The 21,751-nt window shown below is 53.1% G+C and overlaps 1 protein-coding gene across 2 annotated transcripts in view; it reads left to right on the plus strand.

Moving 5' to 3' along the window:
- The first annotated feature begins 1,916 nt into the window (after window positions 1–1,916).
- The window catches only part of mecp2 (methyl CpG binding protein 2), a 199,537-nt gene continuing 179,702 nt past the window's right edge, over window positions 1,917–21,751 (plus strand). The window contains exon 1 of one of the 2 annotated variants that reach the window (XM_072487990.1): window positions 1,917–2,006. In XM_072487990.1, coding sequence (XP_072344091.1) covers window positions 1,975–2,006 — 32 coding nt within the window. In that variant the 5' untranslated portion in view covers window positions 1,917–1,974. Of the gene's footprint in view, window positions 2,007–9,520; window positions 9,831–21,751 lie in introns of those variants that run through there. The other variant, XM_072487991.1, reaches the window with a different exon arrangement.

The following is a 21,751-nucleotide window of genomic DNA, read 5'->3' on the forward strand; positions in this document are numbered from 1 at the left end:
CGGCCCTTGGAAAGAACATCCTACCCAAGCCCACACCTCCACCCTATCCCAGTAACCCCAACTAACCTTTTAGGACACTAAGGGCAATTTATCATGGCCAGTCCACCAAACCTGCACATCTCTGGACTGTGGAGGAAACCGGAGCACCCGGAGGAAACCCACGCAGACACGGGGAGAACGTGCAGACTCCGCACAGACAGTGACCCGAGCCGGAATCGAACCTGGGACCCTGGAGCTGTGAAGCAACTGTGCTAACCACAATGCTACCGTGCTGCCCACATGCCGCCACCTGGACCACTTACGACGACGCGAACCGGAACCACCGGCGCGAGGCCTGGAGGCCCCACGTAAGACCCTGACTACGTTCCCCGAACGGCCAAGGGGGTGCCCCGAGGCCAGAGAGGAACCAGGGCCCCACTGGCCCGCTCCGCCTCCTATTGAACATCAGGACGCCAGGGGATGTCACATCCACGGATCTGGCCAGCGCCGGCGTAGACAGCGGAGCAGATTCCAATATTGAACCGGCAATACGCCAATGATAAGCCGGCACCGTACCGGCTGCCTTGCCGGCTGCACCAGCTACAAGGTTTCTCACGGACGCAGTGGTCCCCGGGTGCTACACACCACCCGGGCCAGCTGTACCACCTCTGGACCTCCCTCTCCCCAGCCCCTCCCTCTCTTCAGCCCCTCCCTCTCCCCCCTCCCCCAGCCCCTCCCTCTCTCCTCCACCAGCCCCTCCCTCTCTCCTCCCCCAGCCCCTCCCTCTCTCCACCCCCCCAGCCCCTCCCTCTCTCCTCCCCCAGCCCCTCCCTCTCTCCACCCCCCTGCCCCTCCCTCTCTCCTCCCCCAGCCCCTCCCTCTCTTCAGCCCCTCCCTCTCCCCCCTCCCCCAGCCCCTCCCTCTCTCCTCCACCAGCCCCTCCCTCTCTCCTCCCCAAGCCCCTCCCTCTCTCCTCCCCCAGCCCCTCCCTCTCTCCACCCCCCCAGCCCCTCCCTCTCTCCACCCCCCCAGCCCCTCCCTCTCTCCTCCCCCAGCCCCTCCCTCTCTCCACCCCCCTGCCCCTCCCTCTCTCCACCCCCAGCCCCTCCCTCTCGCCACCCCCCAGCCCCTCCCTCTCTCCGCCCCCCAGCCCCTCCCTCTCTCCCCCCAGCCCCTCCCTCTCTCCACCCCCCAGCCCCTCCCTCTCTCCACCCCCAGCCCCTCCCTCTCGCCACCCCCCAGCCCCTCCCTCTCTCCGCCCCCCAGCCCCTCCCTCTCTCCCCCCAGCCCCTCCCTCTCTCCACCCCCCAGCCCCTCCCTCTCTCCACCCCCAGCCCCTCCCTCTCTCCGCCCCCCAGCCCCTCCCTCTCTCCGCCCCCCAGCCCCTCCCTCTCTCTCTCCCCCCCCAGCCCCTCCCTCTCTCCCCCCAGCCCCTCCCTCTCTCCCCCCAGCCCCTCTCTCCACCCCCCAGCCCCTCCCTCCACCCCCCCAGCCCCTCCCTCTCTCCACCCCCCCAGCCCCTCCCTCTCTCCACTCCCAGCCCCTCCCTCTCTCCACCCCCCCAGCCCCTCCCTCTCTCCACCCCCCCAGCCCCTCCCTCTCTCCACCCCCCCAGCCCCTCCCTCTCTCCACCCCCCCAGCCCCTCCCTCTCTCCACCCCCAGCCCCTCCCTCTCTCCACCCCCCAGCCCCTCCCTCTCTCCGCCCCCCAGCCCCTCCCTCTCTCCACCCCCCAGCCCCTCCCTCTCTCCACCCCCCCAGCCCCTCCCTCTCTCCACCCCCCAGCCCCTCCCTCTCACCTCCCCCCAGCCCCTCCCTCTCACCTCCCCAGCCCCTCCCTCTCCTCCCCCCCCAGCCCCTCCCTCTCCCAGCCACGCCGCCTCCCTCCCCCAGCCCCGCCCCCTCTGTCAGTTCTCGCGAGCTCCCTCCCCCCCCCCCCCCCCAGCGCCGGCCCGCTCTGCCGGCTGCTGTGTGACGCGCTGGAAATAATTTGAAAATGGCCGCCGCGCCGAGCGGAGGAGAGAGGCTGTGAGTACCTGAGCGGGAGGGAGAGCCTTCCAGCAGGCCCGGGGCGGGCGCCCGGGGGTGGCCGAGCGATTTTCTCTCTGCCTGTGCGTGAGGAGGAATAGTAATCATCAATCGGGACAGCTTTAGGAGGAGAAGCTTTGATTTACCAAGGGGGGGGTGGTGGGGAGCGGGGTTGCGGGATGAATGATAATCTGTCTTCCAGGAGCTAAGGCCTAGCTGGAAAAGGGCGGGGTGCAGAGAGAGAAGGAGGCAGCCGTTAGACGCCAGCGGATGGAGGGGGCGCCGGGGGCCAATGTCCAGGGGGGCCCCCCTCCCGGGGGCGGGGGGGAGCAGGCCCCATGGCAACCAGCCCCGGCGACGCCATGGCAACCCCGCCCCCCTCGCGTTCTCGCTCGCTCAACCCCCAGCTGTCAATCAAATCCCAACTGTCAGTCCACCCCCAACTGACAATCAAACCCCCAACAGTCAATCAAACCCCCCAACAGTCAATCAAACCCCCCAACAGTCAATCAAACCCCCCAACAGTCAATCAAACCCCCCAACAGTCAATCAAACCCCCCAACTGACAATCAAACCCCCCAACAGTCAATCAAACCCCCCAACAGTCAATCAAACCCCCCAACTGACAATCAAACCCCCAACAGTCAATCAAACCCCCCAACAGTCAATCAAACCCCCCAACAGTCAATCAAACCCCCCAACAGTCAATCAAACCCCCCAACAGTCAATCAAACCCCCCAACAGTCAATCAAACCCCCCAACAGTCAATCAAACCCCCCAACAGTCAATCAAACCCCCCAACTGACAATCAAACCCCCCAACAGTCAATCAAACCCCCCAACAGTCAATCAAACCCCCCCACAGTCAATCAAACCCCCCAACTGACAATCAAACCCCCCAACTGACAATCAAACCCCCAACAGTCAATCAAACCCCCCAACAGTCAATCAAACCCCCCAACAGTCAATCAAACCCCCCAACTGACAATCAAACCCCCCAACTGACAATCAAACCCCCAACAGTCAATCAAACCCCCCAACAGTCAATCAAACCCCCCCAACAGTCAATCAAAACCCCCAACAGTCAATCAAAACCCCCAACAGTCAATCAAACCCCCAACAGTCGATCAAACCCCCAACAGTCGTTCAAACCCCCCAACAGTCGTTCAAACCCCCCAACAGTCGTTCAAACCCCCCAACAGTCGTTCAAACCCCCCAACAGTCGTTCAAACCCCCCAACAGTCGTTCAAACCCCCAACAGTCGTTCAAACCCCCCAACAGTCGTTCAAACGCCCAACAGTCGTTCAAACCCCCCAACAGTCGTTCAAACGCCCAACAGCCGTTCAAACCCCCCAACAGTCGTTCAAACCCCCCAACAGTCGTTCAAACCCCCCAACAGTCGTTCAAACCCCCCAACAGTCGTTCAAACCCCCCAACAGTCGTTCAAACCCCCCAACAGTCGTTCAAACCCCCCAACAGTCGTTCAAACCCCCCAACAGTCGTTCAAACCCCCCAACAGTCGTTCAAACCCCCCAACAGTCGTTCAAACCCCCCAACAGTCGTTCAAACCCCCCAACAGTCGTTCAAACCCCCCCCAACAGTCGTTCAAACCCCCCCCAACAGTCGTTCAAACCCCCCCCCAACAGTCGTTCAAACCCCCCAACAGTCGTTCAAACCCCCCAACAGTCGTTCAAACCCCCCAACAGTCGTTCAAACCCCCCAACAGTCGTTCAAACCCCCCAACAGTCGTTCAAACCCCCCAACAGTCGTTCAAACCCCCCAACAGTCGTTCAAACCCCCCAACAGTCGTTCAAACCCCCCAACAGTCGTTCAAACCCCCCAACAGTCGTTCAAACCCCCCAACAGTCGTTCAAACCCCCCAACAGTCGTTCAAACCCCCCAACAGTCGTTCAAACCCCCCAACAGTCGTTCAAACCCCCCAACAGTCGTTCAAACCCCCCAACAGTCGTTCAAACCCCCCAACAGTCGTTCAAACCCCCCAACAGTCGTTCAAACCCCCCAACAGTCGTTCAAACCCCCCAACAGTCGTTCAAACCCCCCAACAGTCGTTCAAACCCCCCAACAGTCGTTCAATCCCCCCCAACAGTCGTTCAATCCCCCCCAACAGTCGTTCAAACCCCCCCAACAGTCGTTCAAACCCCCCCAACAGTCGTTCAAACCCCCCAACAGTCGTTCAAACCCCCCAACAGTCGTTCAAACCCCCCAACAGTCGTTCAAACCCCCCAACAGTCGTTCAAACCCCCCAACAGTCGTTCAAACCCCCCAACAGTCGTTCAAACCCCCCAACAGTCGTTCAAACCCCCCAACAGTCGTTCAAACCCCCCAACAGTCGTTCAAACCCCCCAACAGTCGTTCAAACCCCCCAACAGTCGTTCAAGCCCCCCAACAGTCGTTCAAGCCCCCCAACAGTCGTTCAAGCCCCCCAACAGTCGTTCAAGCCCCCCAACTGTGGATCCACCCACAAACTGTCGAGTAGACTTCAACTGTCGATCAACCCCCACCTGTCAATCAAATGCCCCTCCTCCCAACTGTCAATCACATTCCTGTCCCAGCTGTCAATCAAATTCCTGTCCCAGCTGTTAATCACATTCCTGTCCCAGCTGTCAATCAGTGCATATATGTAATGTATTTAGCACAACAATAATTTCATATGTCTGATGATTCCTCCTCTTGCAATTCTTGTATGTGTATATAATATATATTTCCAACATCTGCGATAATATGTTCATACGTATCTTTTCATTATGCCGCAATCCCTTGCAATTTTAATGTGCAGATTTCATTTTGCAGATTATATGTATTAATTATTTTGTACATCTCATTGTACATAATTTCACGTCTTGAATATATAATCTATTCTATATCACATTGTGTATTATATGTGCTAATTTTATACATGTTCCTCCTGCAATTCTTGTGTGTGTGTGTATATTTAACTTTGCCCAATTTATTTTCTTCCAAATGATTCCTCCCTCCTCTTTATGCAGTCATATGGAAATGATGCATCCTCCTTTTTATTTCCTTGATACTGTTTTGCACGATTGATTCTTCCTCTTTTTGCGATTCCCAAATATTAGTTGTTTTGCCCAGATCCACCCCCCACCTCTTGTGGCTAAGATACCTCACGAGGACGTGCGCGGTGTGCCCCAGCGCAGTACGTTGGTCAAACTAGTCAGTCCCGATCGTGGCCTGACCTGCGTTGCGCTGGCGAATCTTGTGGGTGGTCTTTCCTTTTTTTTTCTTGGTTGGATGGCACAGAAGCGAGCTGAAAGTCTGCACGTAAACCGTCGCCAAGGTATCAAACCTGATGGCGGCCGCTTTTGCATCGCACATCTGGCGCGCGGTGGCCAGCCTTGTCTTTTTTAATGTTTGCAAAGTGTGTCTGTTCCTGTTGCGGGCGAGTATGTCAGCCACCAAAAGATATTATTGGGCTGACAGAATTGGAAGAGGGTGAGGGTGGAGCACGTTGGACGCAATAAGACCGTAACACAGTCCGATGTTGTGATCTGAAAGGCCAGTTGAAGCAGATTCACCCTCAAATGAAGCAAATTAGATACACAGTTAAATAGCTAAATTGTGTTGGGCTGTGGGCAAAGAAGTTTGGAGTAGGGCTTATTAGATATTTCTTTCAAAGTGCCAACACTGGTGCAAGGGGCTGAATGGCCACCTGTGCTGTGTGACTATATCATTTTTTTATGGATGATATGGTCTTGTTATGGGAAATCAGCGGAATCCTCTGTGTATTACTCAGCACGGCAATTTGCGTTTCTGTTTCTGAATTTATACAACGCTGCTGTATACATCTAACTGTAGGGTGTAGTTATTCTGGTGTTATTTTCTTGTTGTCTCTATCACGACATTAACTCCGAGTTGAGCCGGTCGATATAACTTAATAAAGCAGTGCAGGTCAGGTTTCTTCTTTTTCCCAGCCTTGCTGCCCGATGAGAGTTCCTGAAGAACTAATCCTCACCCTTGTTTTCCTTCCCCCGTCAGTTGCGTTGTTACCGTCGAGAAAAATTCCGCACCCTTCTGTCCCGGTTTCAATAAAGGTTGCGGGTTGGGTGAAAGTGAAAGTTGTCTTGATGAGAAGCGGGCGGCCTTAAATTATTTGTTTTTTTGACGGGCTGACTAATAGCATTAGATGTGTCCGCGATGCTGCAGGTCCGACAAGATCTTGATCATGCAACAGGCTCTATCATCGCACACTGCACGTCTGGCAGGCGGTCTCTCTGGTGTTGTGAGCATTGCTCACCATCCTAAGAACGACAGGAAATTTCCTTGAATCCTGCCCGTTAGTTGGGAGGGGGCAGGGCAAAATCTTATGGTCCAGCTCCTGGTTGGTTGGGCAAAGTGAGCCCCTTTTTTCAAAGTTTTGAAGCCCGAGTAAGTGACACAGCAGCAACTACTTGTATTTATGTAGCACCTCTCGTGTGAAACGTCCTGAGGTTCTGTGCATGAGCATGTTACAAAGCAAGATTTGATGCAGAGCCGCAAAAGGGGACATTGGGAACAGAGGTCAAGGAGGTCAGTTTTAAGGAGCGTTTTAAAGGAGAGGGAGCGAGAGAGAGACAGGGAGGTTTAAGGAGGGAATTCCAGATCTTGGGCAGCCCAGGTAACTGAACGCATGCCCACCAATGCAGCGTGATGGAAACCAGAGTGCGCTGAGAGCTGTCCCAGAAGCCTGAAATGGAGAAATGTTGAGATTTGGGAGGGTTGCATTGGAGAAGATTACACCGAGATGGAGAGCGAGGCCATTGGAAGCGTTTGAAAAGAAGGATGAGAATTTTGAAATGGAGGCATTGCCAAACTGGGATCCAGTGGAGTTCATCGAGCACAGGCGATGATGGGTGAACGGGACGGAGAGTTTGGATACTGGGCAACAGAAGGTTGGGTGACCCCAAATCTCCGGAGGGCGGAATGTGGGAGGCTGGTCAGGAGATCCTTGGATTGGTCGAGTCTGGGGGAGGGGCATGAAAGGCTTTTCAGCCGGAATGGACGCGGGCAATGTTGCAAAGATGGCGATGGGCTGACGGCGGGGAGATCAAATTGTAGAAAACCAGCCGTCGTGGAACGGTTTGAGAGCCACATTTCCACAACACACTTTATGCCAAGGAATGGTTGATTTGCGAAGAAAATTTGCACCTCCAGTTTCACGCTTAAATCGTCAACCATTTCCATGCATTGGATGAACTAGTTCTATTCACAGCTGGGCCCAGTGCTATTCTCATCCACCATCCGCATGTGCATTTAGCACTGTGAACTTTGGAAGATATCGAGTCGGTGCTCCGATACCTAGCTGGACACTGTTTACACACGCAATCTCTATCCTCTTAGGTTCCTGGTTTCCAGGAGATTGCGGAGGAGGAGGGAAAGTCCGAAGGATGAGTCAAGCTGGTGCCTTGTGCAGGTTCCTGGGCTCCGGCAACGGTTCCGGGTGGACCAATGAATGGGTGTGGACGGGGCATGAGAAGCAGAGTGTGTGAGGACGGAGTGAGCCATTCCCTCAATGGTCTGGAAGGCTAGCGGCGCCTGAACCCGTGCGATGGCCACTTCGAACTGGAGAGCTCCCGCTTTCAGGAGAACTGTCACTAAGCGAGGAGCCACCATATTGAAAAGGGAAGGTGGTCAGCAACTTTGGTCAGCCAAGTAAAAGGACCAGAATCTGACCTTTTTTGAAAATAATTTTTTGTTTTAAGTAATCAATTTGAGGTATAGTGGAGAAGGCAGGCCCAGCATTTGCTGCCCATCCCAAATTGCCCCTCGAGAAGGTGGTGGGTGAGCCGCCATCTTGAACCGCTGCAGTCGCCATGTGGTATGCATATATCCACAGTGCTGTTAGGAGGGAGTTCCAGGATTCTGACCGAGCGGCAGTGAAGGAATGGCCGTATTTCCAACGTCGGGATGGTGTGTGTGTTGGGGGAGGAGGCTCGGAGGGGGAACTTGCAGGTGGTGGATGTTCCTCATGGCATCTGCTCCCTTGTCCTTCTAGGGGGTAGAGGTGGCGGGTTTAGGCAGCGCTGTCGAAGGAGCTATGTAGATGGTACACACAGCTGCTGCTGTGCGTCAGTGGGTGGAGGGAGTGGATGTTTGAGTAAGGGGCACCGATCAAGTGGGGCTGCTTTGTTCTGGATGGTGCCGAGCTTCTTGAGTGGGAAGGGGCTGACATTTCCTGTAAAACAAAAACTTGTGATTGTAGAATTGTCAGTTTAGTTCATTGAGAGAGGGGCTGCCTGAATACCACTCCGATTCCAGATGGTACTCATTGGGAACCACTCTTTTTTCCTATTTTAATTTTCCCTGGACAATCCAGTACGTGGTATCTCTTTAACACCTATCGCATCTGATCATTAAGATTTGTGTTCGAGCACCTGGATATGTGGGAGGAAAAGGAACAATGGTTCTCATTTTAATTTTCCCGCTTTCTGAAATGCACCGGCGCCTGAACACTTCCCACCTTTTTTTCCATTCTGTCCTGAAGGCTTTGGGAGCGACTGTGGACTCCTCAGTCACGGGGCTTTCAGATCCAGCCCGTTGTGCACACGATGTTACCAGCCAGGCTCGCTGAGTTGACCTACACCTCGAACTCAGGCACGATGAAGATAATCGGCGTGTCCGAACTGCTAATCCGGCTGGGGACACCGGCTGGCGGACTCAAGCGGATCAGCAATTTGCGTGATGACCTTGCCGGACTGTCGGTGCAACCCCGACGCCGTCGATAAAGAAAGCTTCCCATCCCACAGGGATAGCGGCAAGCCTCGGTGACCCTCCGCCCGAAAGGAGGGGCGGGGGGGGAAATGCACCCCGGGCCGCCTGCCTCTGATCAGTAAATGGACGTCAGTCGAGGGAGCTCAGCTTGGATCCTTCCCTCCAGTCCAGTAACCCATCAGCAATTAACCTTCAGGACTCGTACAAGGGACCCTAAAACTTGGATAAGTGTGAAGCAGTTAAACCAGCCCCCCCAAAAAAATAAAGTCTGCAGTGCCTTCGGAAGGCGAGGAAAGTGGGAGAAGAGTTACATTTTCAAGTTGTGTTTAAGTCGGCAGAGTTGTGCGTAGCTGAACGTGTATGGCGCCTGTATCGGCTCCCCTCATAGTGTTGTGCAGACCTTGGTACAGCATGGTGCTAGTCAAGCATACTAATTTTGTTTTGGTTCATAAACATTGATGTTTTTACAAATTAATCCTGTAAGGTGCAGCTGTACGTGTGGTGTCATTGTGATTAGCGATGGACCGAATCCTGAGGCAAATGGCGTGTCATAGGCAGAGCACAGAGTTGTTGGATAATGGGCAGGGTGTTGAGTTCCTTGATAAACGAGAGGTTTTACTTCAGCGTCGCAAATGCCTCCAGATTTCGGAGATAGAAATGCGGGGGTGTGACGGTGGCCCATTCTGTGTTTACGGCGAAGGGTTTACGGCATGACTGCGTTCTTGCCCGCTTTCTGATTCCTTCCCCCTGTCCTTTGTCTTTTAGCACTCCTCACGGAGTCACTGCCACTTAACGACCACCCCACAGAGATTCCGTGGAGATCAGAAACGTGGCTCTCAGGTGATCGTGAATGTATACCCACATCCTGCCAGCGTGCAGTGTGGCTCAGTGAGCCTCTGGCATGCTGTGCCACCGCACTGTCTCCCATCACCTGTGTCTTACCTGCAAGTTCATAAGCAGCCTTGACTGCATTTGAACGCCTGTAATTTGAAGCAACGCTCTCCCTGTCCTCACGTTTGTCGTTTGTGCGCCATTGTCTGACTAAAGAAGGCCAGCTCTTTGTAAATTGCTGCTCTGTGATGTGGCAGAGCCGCCCTGGGTGAGTACATTTGAATCTGATAACTTATATTGGATTGAGAATTCCTGTTTGGTCGCACCCACCATTCAATTGTCCTTTGCCCCTTTTTGTGTGTAATGCATGGGCCCAGACCATTGTGTTTGCTGTGTTCGATGTCACCGGGGAGGAAGTCATTGCTGGAAACGTGTGCTGTTCTCCGGGGCCTCGTCATCTCTGAAATATTGACTTGACTATTTCAGCTGAGGATTATTTTAGCTGCGCCCAGCTCTTACCTCCTTTCCGGAGTGCGTACCAGTGCATTCTTTGCAAAGTCGCAGAACTTGACCCGAGCACCATTTGGGTTGATTGTAGCGCGAGCCCCTTCGGCATTTTAAAAACTAAACTTGTTCCTCGGATGAAGCCGTGGCTGACCTTGCTCCGGTGAGGTGGCGGTAGTGCCCTGGGCAGTTTGCTTGGCTATTTCAGAAGGTAAAGAGTCAACCCCCTCCCCGCACATTGGCATGAGCCTGGAGTCACAAGGAGGTCAGACTGGGTAGGGGGCGGGACTGCCCCTTTCCTGGAAGGAGATGATGGGCAGACAACTTTGCGATCGATCTTGCTGATTCTAGCTTTCTTTAACTTTATAAATTAAATTTGCGTTCTCCTATTACGATCTCAGACCAGACCCTATCAATGGACAGAAACCCCAATATTTTATTTTAATTTTGTAAGAGAGTGAGGAAAGGATACTTCGCTCCAGGAGTGATTTCACAAAAAAATAAGGATCGGGTTTATTGAAACAAACTTTATTACTAACACAGTATTAAAATCTTCAACATCACACCAGAAAATAGCTTACAATTACTCCTTAAACAATACCACTTAATACAGTGAATCTAATAGCCTTAACTGCTCTCTTTATTCCCACTTAAACAAGAAATTAAACCATCTCAGCTCTCAATCCACCTTAAATATCAATGGCACAAAGGAATCTTGCTTTACAGAGTTATTCTTTGAGAAAGAGATTTCTTGACACTGCTTTACAGAAAAGATCTGACTCCTGTCAGACCCATGCAGAAACCTTGGCTGTATGTCTTCAAAAGCTGTTTCAACTGGCTTGTTTCAGCTTCTCCTCGTACTCAAACAAGTCTGCACTGCTTTAAAGACTGTTCATCTCTTTTTAACTAAACTGCAGAGAGCAAAATCTGACTCGTCTCAGCTTCATACTGAACTGAACTGAAAATGCATCTTCAAACAGCCTTAGCTCCACTCAGCAATTACATCATCGCACCAAGCTGAAAACTAATTAACTCCCAGGGAATCCCCTTAATCAAAATCAAACTGCATTTGGCCAAGCTTTTTACGATGGTTTAATTGCACCTCGGGCTCCCAAAAACGTTATAGTCTTTCAACCCAAGAATCTTTTAAAACGTGATTTCAGCAGTCAAACACACGCAAACCCAGGTTTTTAACCCTTGGGTCACCAACTGATTCTAATACAATATATCTGAAATCCGCTGGGTTATTGGATTATTAATATCGCGCTGGGAATCTCACTCGGCCCACACCTGCTTGGTGTTCAGCTGGGGGATCTCAGTCACGCCGGGCCCGACCACTGGGTCAGCGAGACAAAAATCAAACTCGCCTTTCAGCAAATGGGCACGCTGAGCAAAAGCAGAACTAACTGGGTTTGGGACGGAGTGGCTCCGAACAATCCCACCCCTCTCCCCGGGTGATTGTAATTATGCAGAGGTCAGAAACCGTTAAGTCCGATTGGTGCAGCACATCATCGAATGGGTGCCTTTACTTAACCAAGGTGGTCTTTTTGTCCCTGCTGGAATTAAATGATTTTTTTTCCTTGCCCCCTTTCCTCCTCAGGGTATCTTATTCTGTAGATGCCCTCTCCACACATTTTACCCGAATGGCAGGGTCGGGAGAGGGGTGGGTTTGTCCGTCCCAAACCCAGTTAGTTCTGCCGTTGCTTAGCTCCATTTGCTGAAAGGTGAGTTTGATTTTTGTCTCCCTGACCCAGTGGTCGGGCCCGGCGTGACTGAGATCCCCCAAGTGAACACCAAGCAGGTGTGGGCCAAGTGAGATTCCCAGCGCGATATTGATAAACCAGTTTTCAACCAGTGCTCTCCCAGTGTGGAGATTTCAGGAAAGGGGCAGAGGTAACCTTAAACCCTCCATCCCTCGACTTAGCCCGTGCCTTGGGGAGCATTTCAAATTCTGGAAGGTAGGAACGTGAACTTCTGCTTGTCTCTCTCTGCTGATGCGGGGCGGACCGGTGGCACAGCGGGTAACACAGCGCCAGGGACCAGGATTCGATTCCGGCCTTGGGTGACTGTCTGCTTTTAATTCAAGTATTCTCCCTCAATCATCTTTCTAAAAGTTGCCAGAATCTGCAGAACTTGTTGATGAGGTTTGCTAATTTGGACCTTGTGGGTTTCTGAGATGAGGTGTTTGATAGCGGGGAATTGTGACGTTGTTTCGAGGCAGCTTGTGGCATCTCTGCGGCTGAACACTGGGAAATGGTCCGTCTCGTTAATATATCATATCGCCCAACACAGAACTTGCTCAGTGACCTCTAGCGGATATGATGAGGCACATAGAAAGATAAACCCCGGGGACCTCTTCCGGCTGCTTGCTGGTTTTTGTCCGATCTTCCCCTTCTCTGAAGCACCTTTTTCATAGATTTCATAGAATTTACAGTGCAGAAGGAGACCATTCGGCCCATCGAGTCTGCACCGGCTCTTGGAAAGAGCACCCTACCCAAGCCCACACCTCCACCCTACCCCCATAACCCAGTAACCCCACCCAACACTAAGGGCAATTTAGCACGGCCAATCCACCTAACCTGCACATCTTTGGACTGTGGGAGGAAACCGGAGCACCCGGAGGAAACCCCCACACACACGGGGAGAACGTGCAGACTCCGCACAGACAGTGACCCAAGCCGGGAATCGAACCTGGGACCCTGGAGCTGTGAAGCAATTGTGCTAACCACTATGCTACCGTGCTGCCCACCTTGGATGTTTTTATATTTTAAACGCCCATTACCAGTGTTGCTGATACCGCACGGCTAAGCAATTTTTCTCCGGGGTGGTGGAGAGAGAGAGTGAAATGGGCGGAAGTGTGTACTTGGGAGTTCTTGCCTTACCCCACTGATAGTGGGGCTGAGATCAGGAATGCGGTGGCACAGTGGTCAGTACACTGACTCACAGCGCCAGGGATCCGGGTTCAACTCCAGCCTTGGGTCACTGTGTGGAGTTTGCACTTCCCGTGTCTGCTTGAGTTTCCTCCCACAGTGCAAAGAGGTGCAGGTTAGGTGGATTGGCCATGCAAATTGTCCCTTCGTGTCCAAAAAAAGGTAAAGTGGGATTACTGTGTTACAGGGCTAGGGTGGGGGCGTGGGCCTACGTAGGGTTCTCTTTCAGGGGGTCGGTGCAAACCCGATGGGCTGAATGGGCCCCTTCTGCACTGCAGGGATTCTATGAAGCCAACCAAAATAACGAACTTCATCACCCGACATCTTGTTGGGGAGTGGTTGTCGAGTTGCCGAGCACCCTCCTGCCCTCGCCTAATTAACCAATTAACCGTTTCTGCTCATGAGTCCAGAATGGGAAGAACCGTCTCACTCTCTGAATTCAGATTTTCTTTTTGGCAACCCAGCCTGCTGGGTCCTCTCCTTTCCAGCTAGCAAACAGCGGATGCAACCGTGTGCGACCGGACCCTCGCCCAAAATCGCACCCCCCCTCGCCCTCCGCCCGCCAATAACAGCCACCCCAGCCCATGACCTCCACCTCCCCCCTCGCCCACAAAAGCCCCCCACCTCCCTTGTCCATGGCCAGTTCCCTCACCCATGACCGCCACTCCCTCGCCCTGACTGCGCCCCCCCCACCCACAACCGTGCACCATCCTTCGCCCACGACTGCCTCCACCCCTCCCTAATCCAAAAGCGATGTGAGGAACACTGTGGAGCTTTTACCGCCTCGCTGGCTCGACGAGGTATTTTAATACAGGCGATTGAATCTGGAATTTCCTGCTCTGTGTGACTCATTCACTGAACCACTGTGGGAGCTCTGAGCAAATTATTTATAATGTGAAAATATTTCAGCTTTCAGTGACTAAATCTGTAGCTGCTTTGTTTACTATCTCTGTTGTTACGGGAATCTGCCCGAGGTGTTTCTCTCCAGTGCTCGGTGCCTTCAAGAAGATATTTGAAGATTTAAAAAGAAAATACATCGAAGTAACATTTCCGGAAATGTTGCCAGGTCCATGAATTCGCTGCAGGAGGGTGGGTGGGGATGGTGCGGAGAGTAAGGAAACTCCTTGTCGGCACCGTGATCTTGAATTGCTTTTCATAACGTTCCTTCCGTCCTTAACCTTCGCCGAAAATGGCGACTAAAGTGTTTGACTAATGTCTTTTTGTGGTGCCCATGCTCCGCTGTGGAATATGTGTTCGCGGTGTGCGTTCCCCAAGTGTGAGGGGTGGAAAGGCTGTCTCTTATCTTCCCATTCGTGGGTGGAAGTGGCGGTGGGAGACAGAAAAAGTTTTTAATGGCTTTATTGAAGGAAAGATTTGCACGCCGTGGTTATTTATTGTCGCTCTCTGCCTGGAGTTTGTTTCGCTCCGCCCACAGGTCCAGCCCCTTTCACACTGAGCTATGCTAGATGCGGTTCCATCTGGGTGATTCCCAACGCTACTACCCAGCCTCCCCTGCGGACCCAAACTCTCAGGCAAGGCTGGGAGCGATTTGACAATTTTGTCACGCCGTTTGCTGGAGATTACAAGAATGAGAGGCGGGCCGGAATTCTCCGTCCGATCGCCAGCGCTGGAATTCTCTGGTCACGCTGGCAATAGCCTCCGCCTGCGGGTTTCCCATGGGGGCGGCTTCTATGGGAAACCCCATTGACAAGCGGCAGCAGTAGCGAATCCCGCTGGTGGGAAGAGACTGGAGACCAGGCTCGGAAAGAGAGGGAGGGTCATTGCCTTCGGGCAGTTGTCCTGCTGGAAGTTATCGACTGACTGGAAGAATGGATGCGCTGTGATCCAAAATCGGAAGAAAGTAAATTTGTCACCCTATCCCAGCATTGATTAAAAACAGATGGCGAGGGTCCCACTGAGGAAACCGAACTCCCTTTAGCCCCCCCAAAAAAGATTTGTTTCTTCCAATTGGTCAGGCCATCTCCATTTTATTTTGTCTTCTCGTTCTGACCAGCAGTGGAAATAAGCCGAATGCGCTTTATGCCTAAATAGGACGTGCTGCTAAATTAAATGCTCTCCCTGCAATATTAAATGACCCCCCCCCCACATTTCCCCCAATGTGTATGAATGAGAGCTGCTTGGATAGATTCCAGTGAAGCAGAAGCGGGAACTGGCTAGTTCAGGAGGATTGGTGTCTGAAAGGCAACGGTCAGCTAACCATTCCTGTGTGCCTCACAACCCCCCCCCCCCCCCCGTTCAGTGTCCCAGTTGCAATGTTTCGTTGTTTTCCTCTTTTAAGCTGCTCACTGGACTGTGCGTCAGCAGCCTTTTCCGTTTCGTTTTCTAACTGATATCAGCTGCTGCTCCTGCTGTGCTCTTTGGAATGCTTGGTTGCTGCATAACGAAGTGTAATAGTCACCCCCCCCCCCCCCCCACGCACTCCGTGTCTGCCAGGCCTTTTAAAAATCTCTGCACCAAATGCACAAGTGCGACTTTTCAGAGTCGCAAGTCATAAGCAGCGGTGTGGCAGCACAATCTGCACATGACAATTTGTACCTGCCTGGATTCGAAAACAATTAAATCAGCAGGCTTTTGGGGGGGGGGGGGGGGTCTGCATTTATGTGGCACCTACTTGCCTTTTACAAAGATCTCAAGGAGCGACAGGCGGAGAGCGGAGCCATTTCTTTTTCTAAGTTGCACTGACTTGTGGTGGAGGACATTTTACAAACAGCAAAGTTCCCACAAAGCAGCAAAATGAATGACCGTTCACTCGTTTTCTGGCAGCGCTCTGTCGAATTGGGGGCGCTGCACCGGACTATCAGCCAGGGCTGCCCACTGGATTGGACCGAACGGGGTGTTTGGAATCTACTCGAGTGGGCAGATCGCAGTTTCCGACTAATGCTCTCCGTCCAAATCGTGCATCTCTGTCGTGGGGCTTGACTCCGAGCTCGGAGTGCCACCAACTGAGCTGCGCCAGCCAGTGGCGCTATGCCGACAACTTCTGTAGGTCTGCCAGTGCATCTGTTGCAAGTGACGTGATAGAGTGTTGACATTCCCTTGTAGGAAATGGAGTTACCTCTGTTCGGTGGCAGTCTGGGTCTGCGTCCAGCTCCTTTTCCGTTGTGCTTTGGGAACCACAATATGGTTTGATGCCGCACTTAGTTAACGCACTTGGCAATGTTGGAGTTTCTACAACTGGTGCCTGCTGGCTCCATGCAAGATGAACCTCTGTTTCCATTTTGTTGCTGTCCACCTGAAGGCTGACTCGTTCCGGCACATTGTGCTGTCAGCCTTCCAGTCCCTTCACCCAACTGCCTACCACAACGTGAGCTGGGATAGTGTACATCGACAAGCTGTCCAAATATCAAACTCCATTCTATTCTCGTTCAAATTCCACACGTGTGAGCTTTCCAGGAGTCCCCATGGCCGAATTCAGGCCTCCCACACCATCCCTGCCCTTTCCCCCAATTGAGATCAGCCAGATTCCTAGAAGAATCCTTATGAGTCGCCTTACTCAGTCACTCCCTGGCAGTTGGGACGCGTGTGTGTCAGAGTGTAAATGTCTGGCGGGGCATAATTGTGCTGGATGGTTACCATCCACCTCCCCCTGTGGTGAAAAAGCCGTCGACACTTTCTGTCCGAAGTCTGTTGGGCAAGGTAAAGAAAGACACTGATCCCCACAGACTTGTAATTAAAGAAATAGCCGCCACAATTGGGAAGTGGGGTGAGCAAAAAAATTAGTGAGGCCAAAAATGAGCTGGATACTCTGTCTTTTTAAAGAGAAATATAACCAAAACTTGGGATGCAAAGCAATCTTATTTTTGCTTCTACTGTGTGTATGCGTGTCTTTCTGTTTGTGAGTGTGTGTGTGCGTCTGCCTCTGCGCTTGCATGTCTGCCTGTGTCCATGTGTGTGTGAGCTCATCTGCCTGTGTGCTCGTGTGTGTGTGCTCATCTGCCTGTGTGCTCGTGTGTTCGTGCTCATCTGCCTGTGTGCTTGTGTGTTCGCACACACATCTGCCCGTGTGCTCGTTTGTTCGCGGGCGTCTGCCTGTGTGCTCGTGCGTGTGCCCGCATATGTGTGCACGCATGGCTGCCTGTGTGCATGTCTGTCTGTGTGCGGGGTTACACACCTGCCTTTGTGTGTATACCTGCACACATCTTTGTTTGCTTGTGTGTGCGTGTCTGCCTGTGCACACGTGTGCATATCTGCTTTTGTGCATATATGTGTGCGCACAGCTGGTTGTGTGCATGTGCCCGTCTACCTTTGTACATATGTGTGCATGCATGTCTGCCTGTCTATACGTGGTCACCTGCCTGCTTGTGTGTGTGCATGTCCGCCTTTGTGAAGCGTGAATGCATGTGTATACATCTGCCTGTGTGTGCGTGTCTACCTGTGTATACATGTATGTGCTTGTGTCTGCCTATGTGCATAGTTGTGTACACGCCTGCCTTTGTGTGTACATGTGTGTGCATCTGTCTGCGTGCGTGAGCCTGTCTACCTGTGTGTTAGTATGCGCGTATGTGTACATGTCAGCCTGTGTACATGTCCGCCTGTGTGCATGTGCCGTCTACCTGTGTGTGTGAGACGCAGGTCTACCTAAGCACAAGTGTGTGCGTGCATGTGTACCTGTTAGTGCAAGTGTGCACGAGCACGTCTGCCTATGCAAGCACATCTGCCTGTGTGTGCATGCGCGTGTGTACACATGTCTGCCTGCATGCACATGTCTGTGTTTGAAGAATGTCAATAATCAAGTTATATATGTGCTAATGACCTAAATTTATTTTGTTGTTGGTCGAGGTCGTCATTACCTCTGAGTTAATTAACATTGACAATATTTATTTATCCAGGGGTGCTCCAGTATTGACGCCAATTTAAGTTGCCTATCTACTAATTTAACTCGTGCGCAGATTTGCCCAATCTCCCTGGGCGCATTGCTGTGACGTTGTCAGCGATCAGTAATTAAACATTAATTAGGAGAATTAATCTTATGAAATGAGCAACAAGGTTCTCTCATCAACACTGTTTTGTTTTCTAATGTCAGTTTTAACCACACCGCCCGGAGTCTGTAACTGCAAATCTCGTGTAGCTGCCCCTGCCCGCGTGGCTTTGGCCCCGTGCCCACGTAGCTCCGTCCCCTTGCCCGCGCGGCTCCGGCCCCCTGCCCGCGCGCCTCCGGCCCCCTGCCCGCGAGGCTCCGGCCCCCTGCCCGCGCGGCTCTTTGGTTCGCCCCACGACCGCGCGGCTCTTTGGCCCGCCCCATGCCCACGCAGCTTTTGAGGCTCCGGCCCCCTGCCCGCGCGGCTCCGGCCCCCTGCCCGCGCGGCTCCGGCCGCCTGCCCGCGCGGCTCTTGGCGCCACTCCCTGCCCGCCTGGCCCTTGGGGCAGCCTCCCCTGTCTGCGCATCTCTTGGGTCCCCTGCCTGCGTGGCTCTTGGAGCTGCCGCCTCCTGCCTGCGTGGCTCTTGGAGCTGCCGCCCCCTGCCTGCGTGGCTCTTGGAGCTGCCGCCTCCTGCCTGCGTGGCTCTTGGAGCTGCCGCCTCCTGCCTGCGTGGCTCTTGGAGCTGCCGCCCCCCTGCCCGCTCGGCTCTTGGAATTGCCGCCCCCCTGCCCGCTCGGCTCTTGGAATTGCCGCACCCCTGCCCGCTCGGCTCTTGGAGCTGCCGCCCCCTGCCCGCTCGGCTCTTGGAGCTGCCGCCCCCTGCCCGCTCGGCTCTTGGAGCTGCCGCCCCCTGCCTGCGTGGCTCTTGGAGCTGCCGCCCCCTGCCCGCTCGGCTCTTGGGAGCTGCTGCCCCCTGCCCGCGTGGCTCTTGGGGCCGCCTACCCCTGCCCGTGCGCTCTTGGGGCCGCCTCCCCCTGCCCGTGCGGCTCTTGGGGCTGCCTCCCCCTGTCTGCATGGCTCTTGGGGCTGCCTCCCCCTGTCTGCACGACTCTTGGGGCCACCCACTGGCCATCAGCAGTGGCCGCTCTCCAGCCAGTTTTTACCATCCCCTTTCCTTTTTCATCAAGTTAAGATCAAGGCCAGCGACCCAGAACGTACCACTGCTGAGCAAGTATTTCCAACTATTTTGGGTTAACCAATTAACCTAAATCAAATGAACTGGGGGACAAAGTAAAAGGGGCAGCCCCTTAGAGGGATGCAGCCTTGAACAAACACACACCACAAATTAAACCTAAAATATTAAAGCACCCTCAAGGGTCCCAGCTGTGAAGTTTAGAAAGATGCAGTGTCATTCAAGAAATCGCAGAATGATTGCATGTTTTTCGGCTTCACACACCAGCAGCCTGATGGTCTGTGCCTCCCCTGTTTGAAAACCTGGGGCTTCAAAGGTCCCGTGTCACAATTCATGTTTTGCTTTTGGGGGGGGAGGGGGGGGGGGGAGTTTGTGGGGTCTGACAAGGGAGCAGACGCTGCCGTTTTGTCAAATCCTGCATCAGCTGAACCTCAGAAGACCAACCGAGCCGCGCAAGTTCATCCAAAAGGAGCTTTTTGTTTCTGTTCTGAAGTGGCGAGACCTGATGACCTCGTGAAGGGGTGGCCGGGGTTTTGTTTTTGAGGGAGTGGCTGATTGAAGTTAACTGAGCTGTGACAGCATGAAGCAGCTCAATGAACGGCGGACAGTTAAAGGAAAGGATTCCCTGTTCTCTGGGGTTACTGAGTCGTGGCTGCTGTTTGTTTTCTCACGCCATCGGTCTCAGCCATTTTGCTTTGATAGCGTCATCAGTGCTTGCTGTTGTTACACCACGCACACACACACGAGAATGGGGAGGGGTGAGAAAAATCTTCAATCTAGCGGCCCTTAATAATTGCTTCATCTGTCTTTTTCCTTGTGTTAAATGTGCATAAAGGTGTCCTGTGAGTGAAGCTGGCATGTTACGCAGAGCACTGTTGTCAAGGTTGCTTTTAATCGCACTCTCCCGAAGCCCGATGCATATATCACCAGGTATCCATGATGTAATCTGATACCTCGGTGAATTTGATGCTTCTGCCCAGAGTGCCGCGTTCTGCTTTATTCATTGTCGTTGACTCCCGTTCTCCAGTTCTGTTTTTCCTTGCCGAAAGGGTTTGCAGCTTTTTGGATACATTTTAATGAGCTGTGTTGGTACCTGGAAGGGTGGGGCAGGACGTGTTTGGATGGGTGGGGGGGTGGGGGGGGGGGGAGGTGCAGCGACTACAATTATTGATTATTTCCTCTTGTGGGGGCGGGGGGGGGGGGGGATTTTGCAGTATTTTTGCCTGGGTGGTCTGCAACAGGGTCTCTTGCCCCCTTTGCGGTTTGTTTCGTTCCCCATTTTGTGCAACATGACGAGCTTGTCCCTGCACCCCTCACCATGTCGCCGGTCCCTTCGGGGTGGTCTCTGCGAAGAATTGGACTCATCCCCTTTGCAACATGGTGCAAGATTGAGGAGGCCTCACTGCGATGGTCCTTCTCTGTAACACTTGGCGTACAAGTCTCTGATTTACTGGAGTGGGCCCTATCCAGGTGTGTGTTTGAACAGCGAGGGCTCTCAGACACTGTGCAGGCATTGCGACTGATCCTGATCATATCTCCACATCAACCTGGATGGTGGCCAGGGGCAGGAATCCTGGCCATGTTTGGCCTTCCGTAACACAGTGACACTGAGGCCAAATTTAATTGTTGTCCTGGATGCAAATCACTGAGCCAAGCTTTTATTGTTTTTTTTAAATGTCTACCAATTTCAGAATTCAGTTTCCTGCATCACTTTTTATCGTTGGGGCCTTATTTTAGACATTTCTACGTACTACAGTCTTTCTCAGTGGTCCTGCTGCTCCCCATGTCAGTCACGTGGAGTTCCAAATTATGGCCGTCTGTCTTCTGGGTACGCAAACACACAAGATACACTTGGACAAAGACAGAGAAACACCTACAAGAACGAGAGAGAGAGACGAACACCACAAAGAGAGAGAGAGAGAGACAGGCTGACGGAGAGAGAGAGAGAGACATGCTGGCGGAAAGAGAGAGCGACACGCTGACGGAGAGAGGGAGAGAGAGACACGCTGACGGAGAGAGAGAGAGAGAGAGAGACACGCTGACGGAGAGAGAGAGAGACACGCTGACGGAGAGAGAGAGAGACACGCTGACGGAGAGAGAGAGGCATGCTGAGAGAGAGAGACACGCTGAGAGAGAGAGACACTCCAACAGAGAGAGAGGCACGTTGAGAGAGAGAGAGAGACACGCTGACAGAGAGAGACAAACACCAACAGAAAGTGGGAGAGAGCGAGACAAGCTGACAGAGAGAGAGAGAGAGAGAGACATGCCGACGGGGAGAGAGACACGCGCCAACAGAGAGAGAGAATGAATGAAATGAAATGAAATGAAAATGAAATGACTGAATGAAATGAAATGAATGAAATGAAAATCGCTTATTATCACAAGTAGGCTTCAAATGAAGTTACTGTGAAAAGCCCCTAGTCGCCACATTCCGGCGCCTGTTCGGGGAGGCTGGTACGGGAATCGAACCGTGCTGCTGGCCTGCCTTAGTCTGCTTTAAAAGCCAGCGATTTAGCCCAGTGTGCTAAACCGACAGAGAGAGAGAGAGAGAGACGCCAACTGAGAGAGACGCCGACAGAGGGAGAGAGACACCGACAGAGCGAGAGACGAGAGATGACGACAGAGAGACACCAACAGAGAGAGAGAGAGACGCCGACAGAGAGAGAGACGCCGACAGAGAGAGAGACGCCGACAGAGAGAGAGACGCCGACAGAGAGAGAGACGCCGACAGAGAGAGAGACG

The sequence above is a fragment of the Scyliorhinus torazame genome, chromosome 22 (assembly GCF_047496885.1).
Source record: "Scyliorhinus torazame isolate Kashiwa2021f chromosome 22, sScyTor2.1, whole genome shotgun sequence".
In the NCBI taxonomy this organism is placed as follows: Eukaryota; Metazoa; Chordata; class Chondrichthyes; order Carcharhiniformes; family Scyliorhinidae; genus Scyliorhinus; species Scyliorhinus torazame.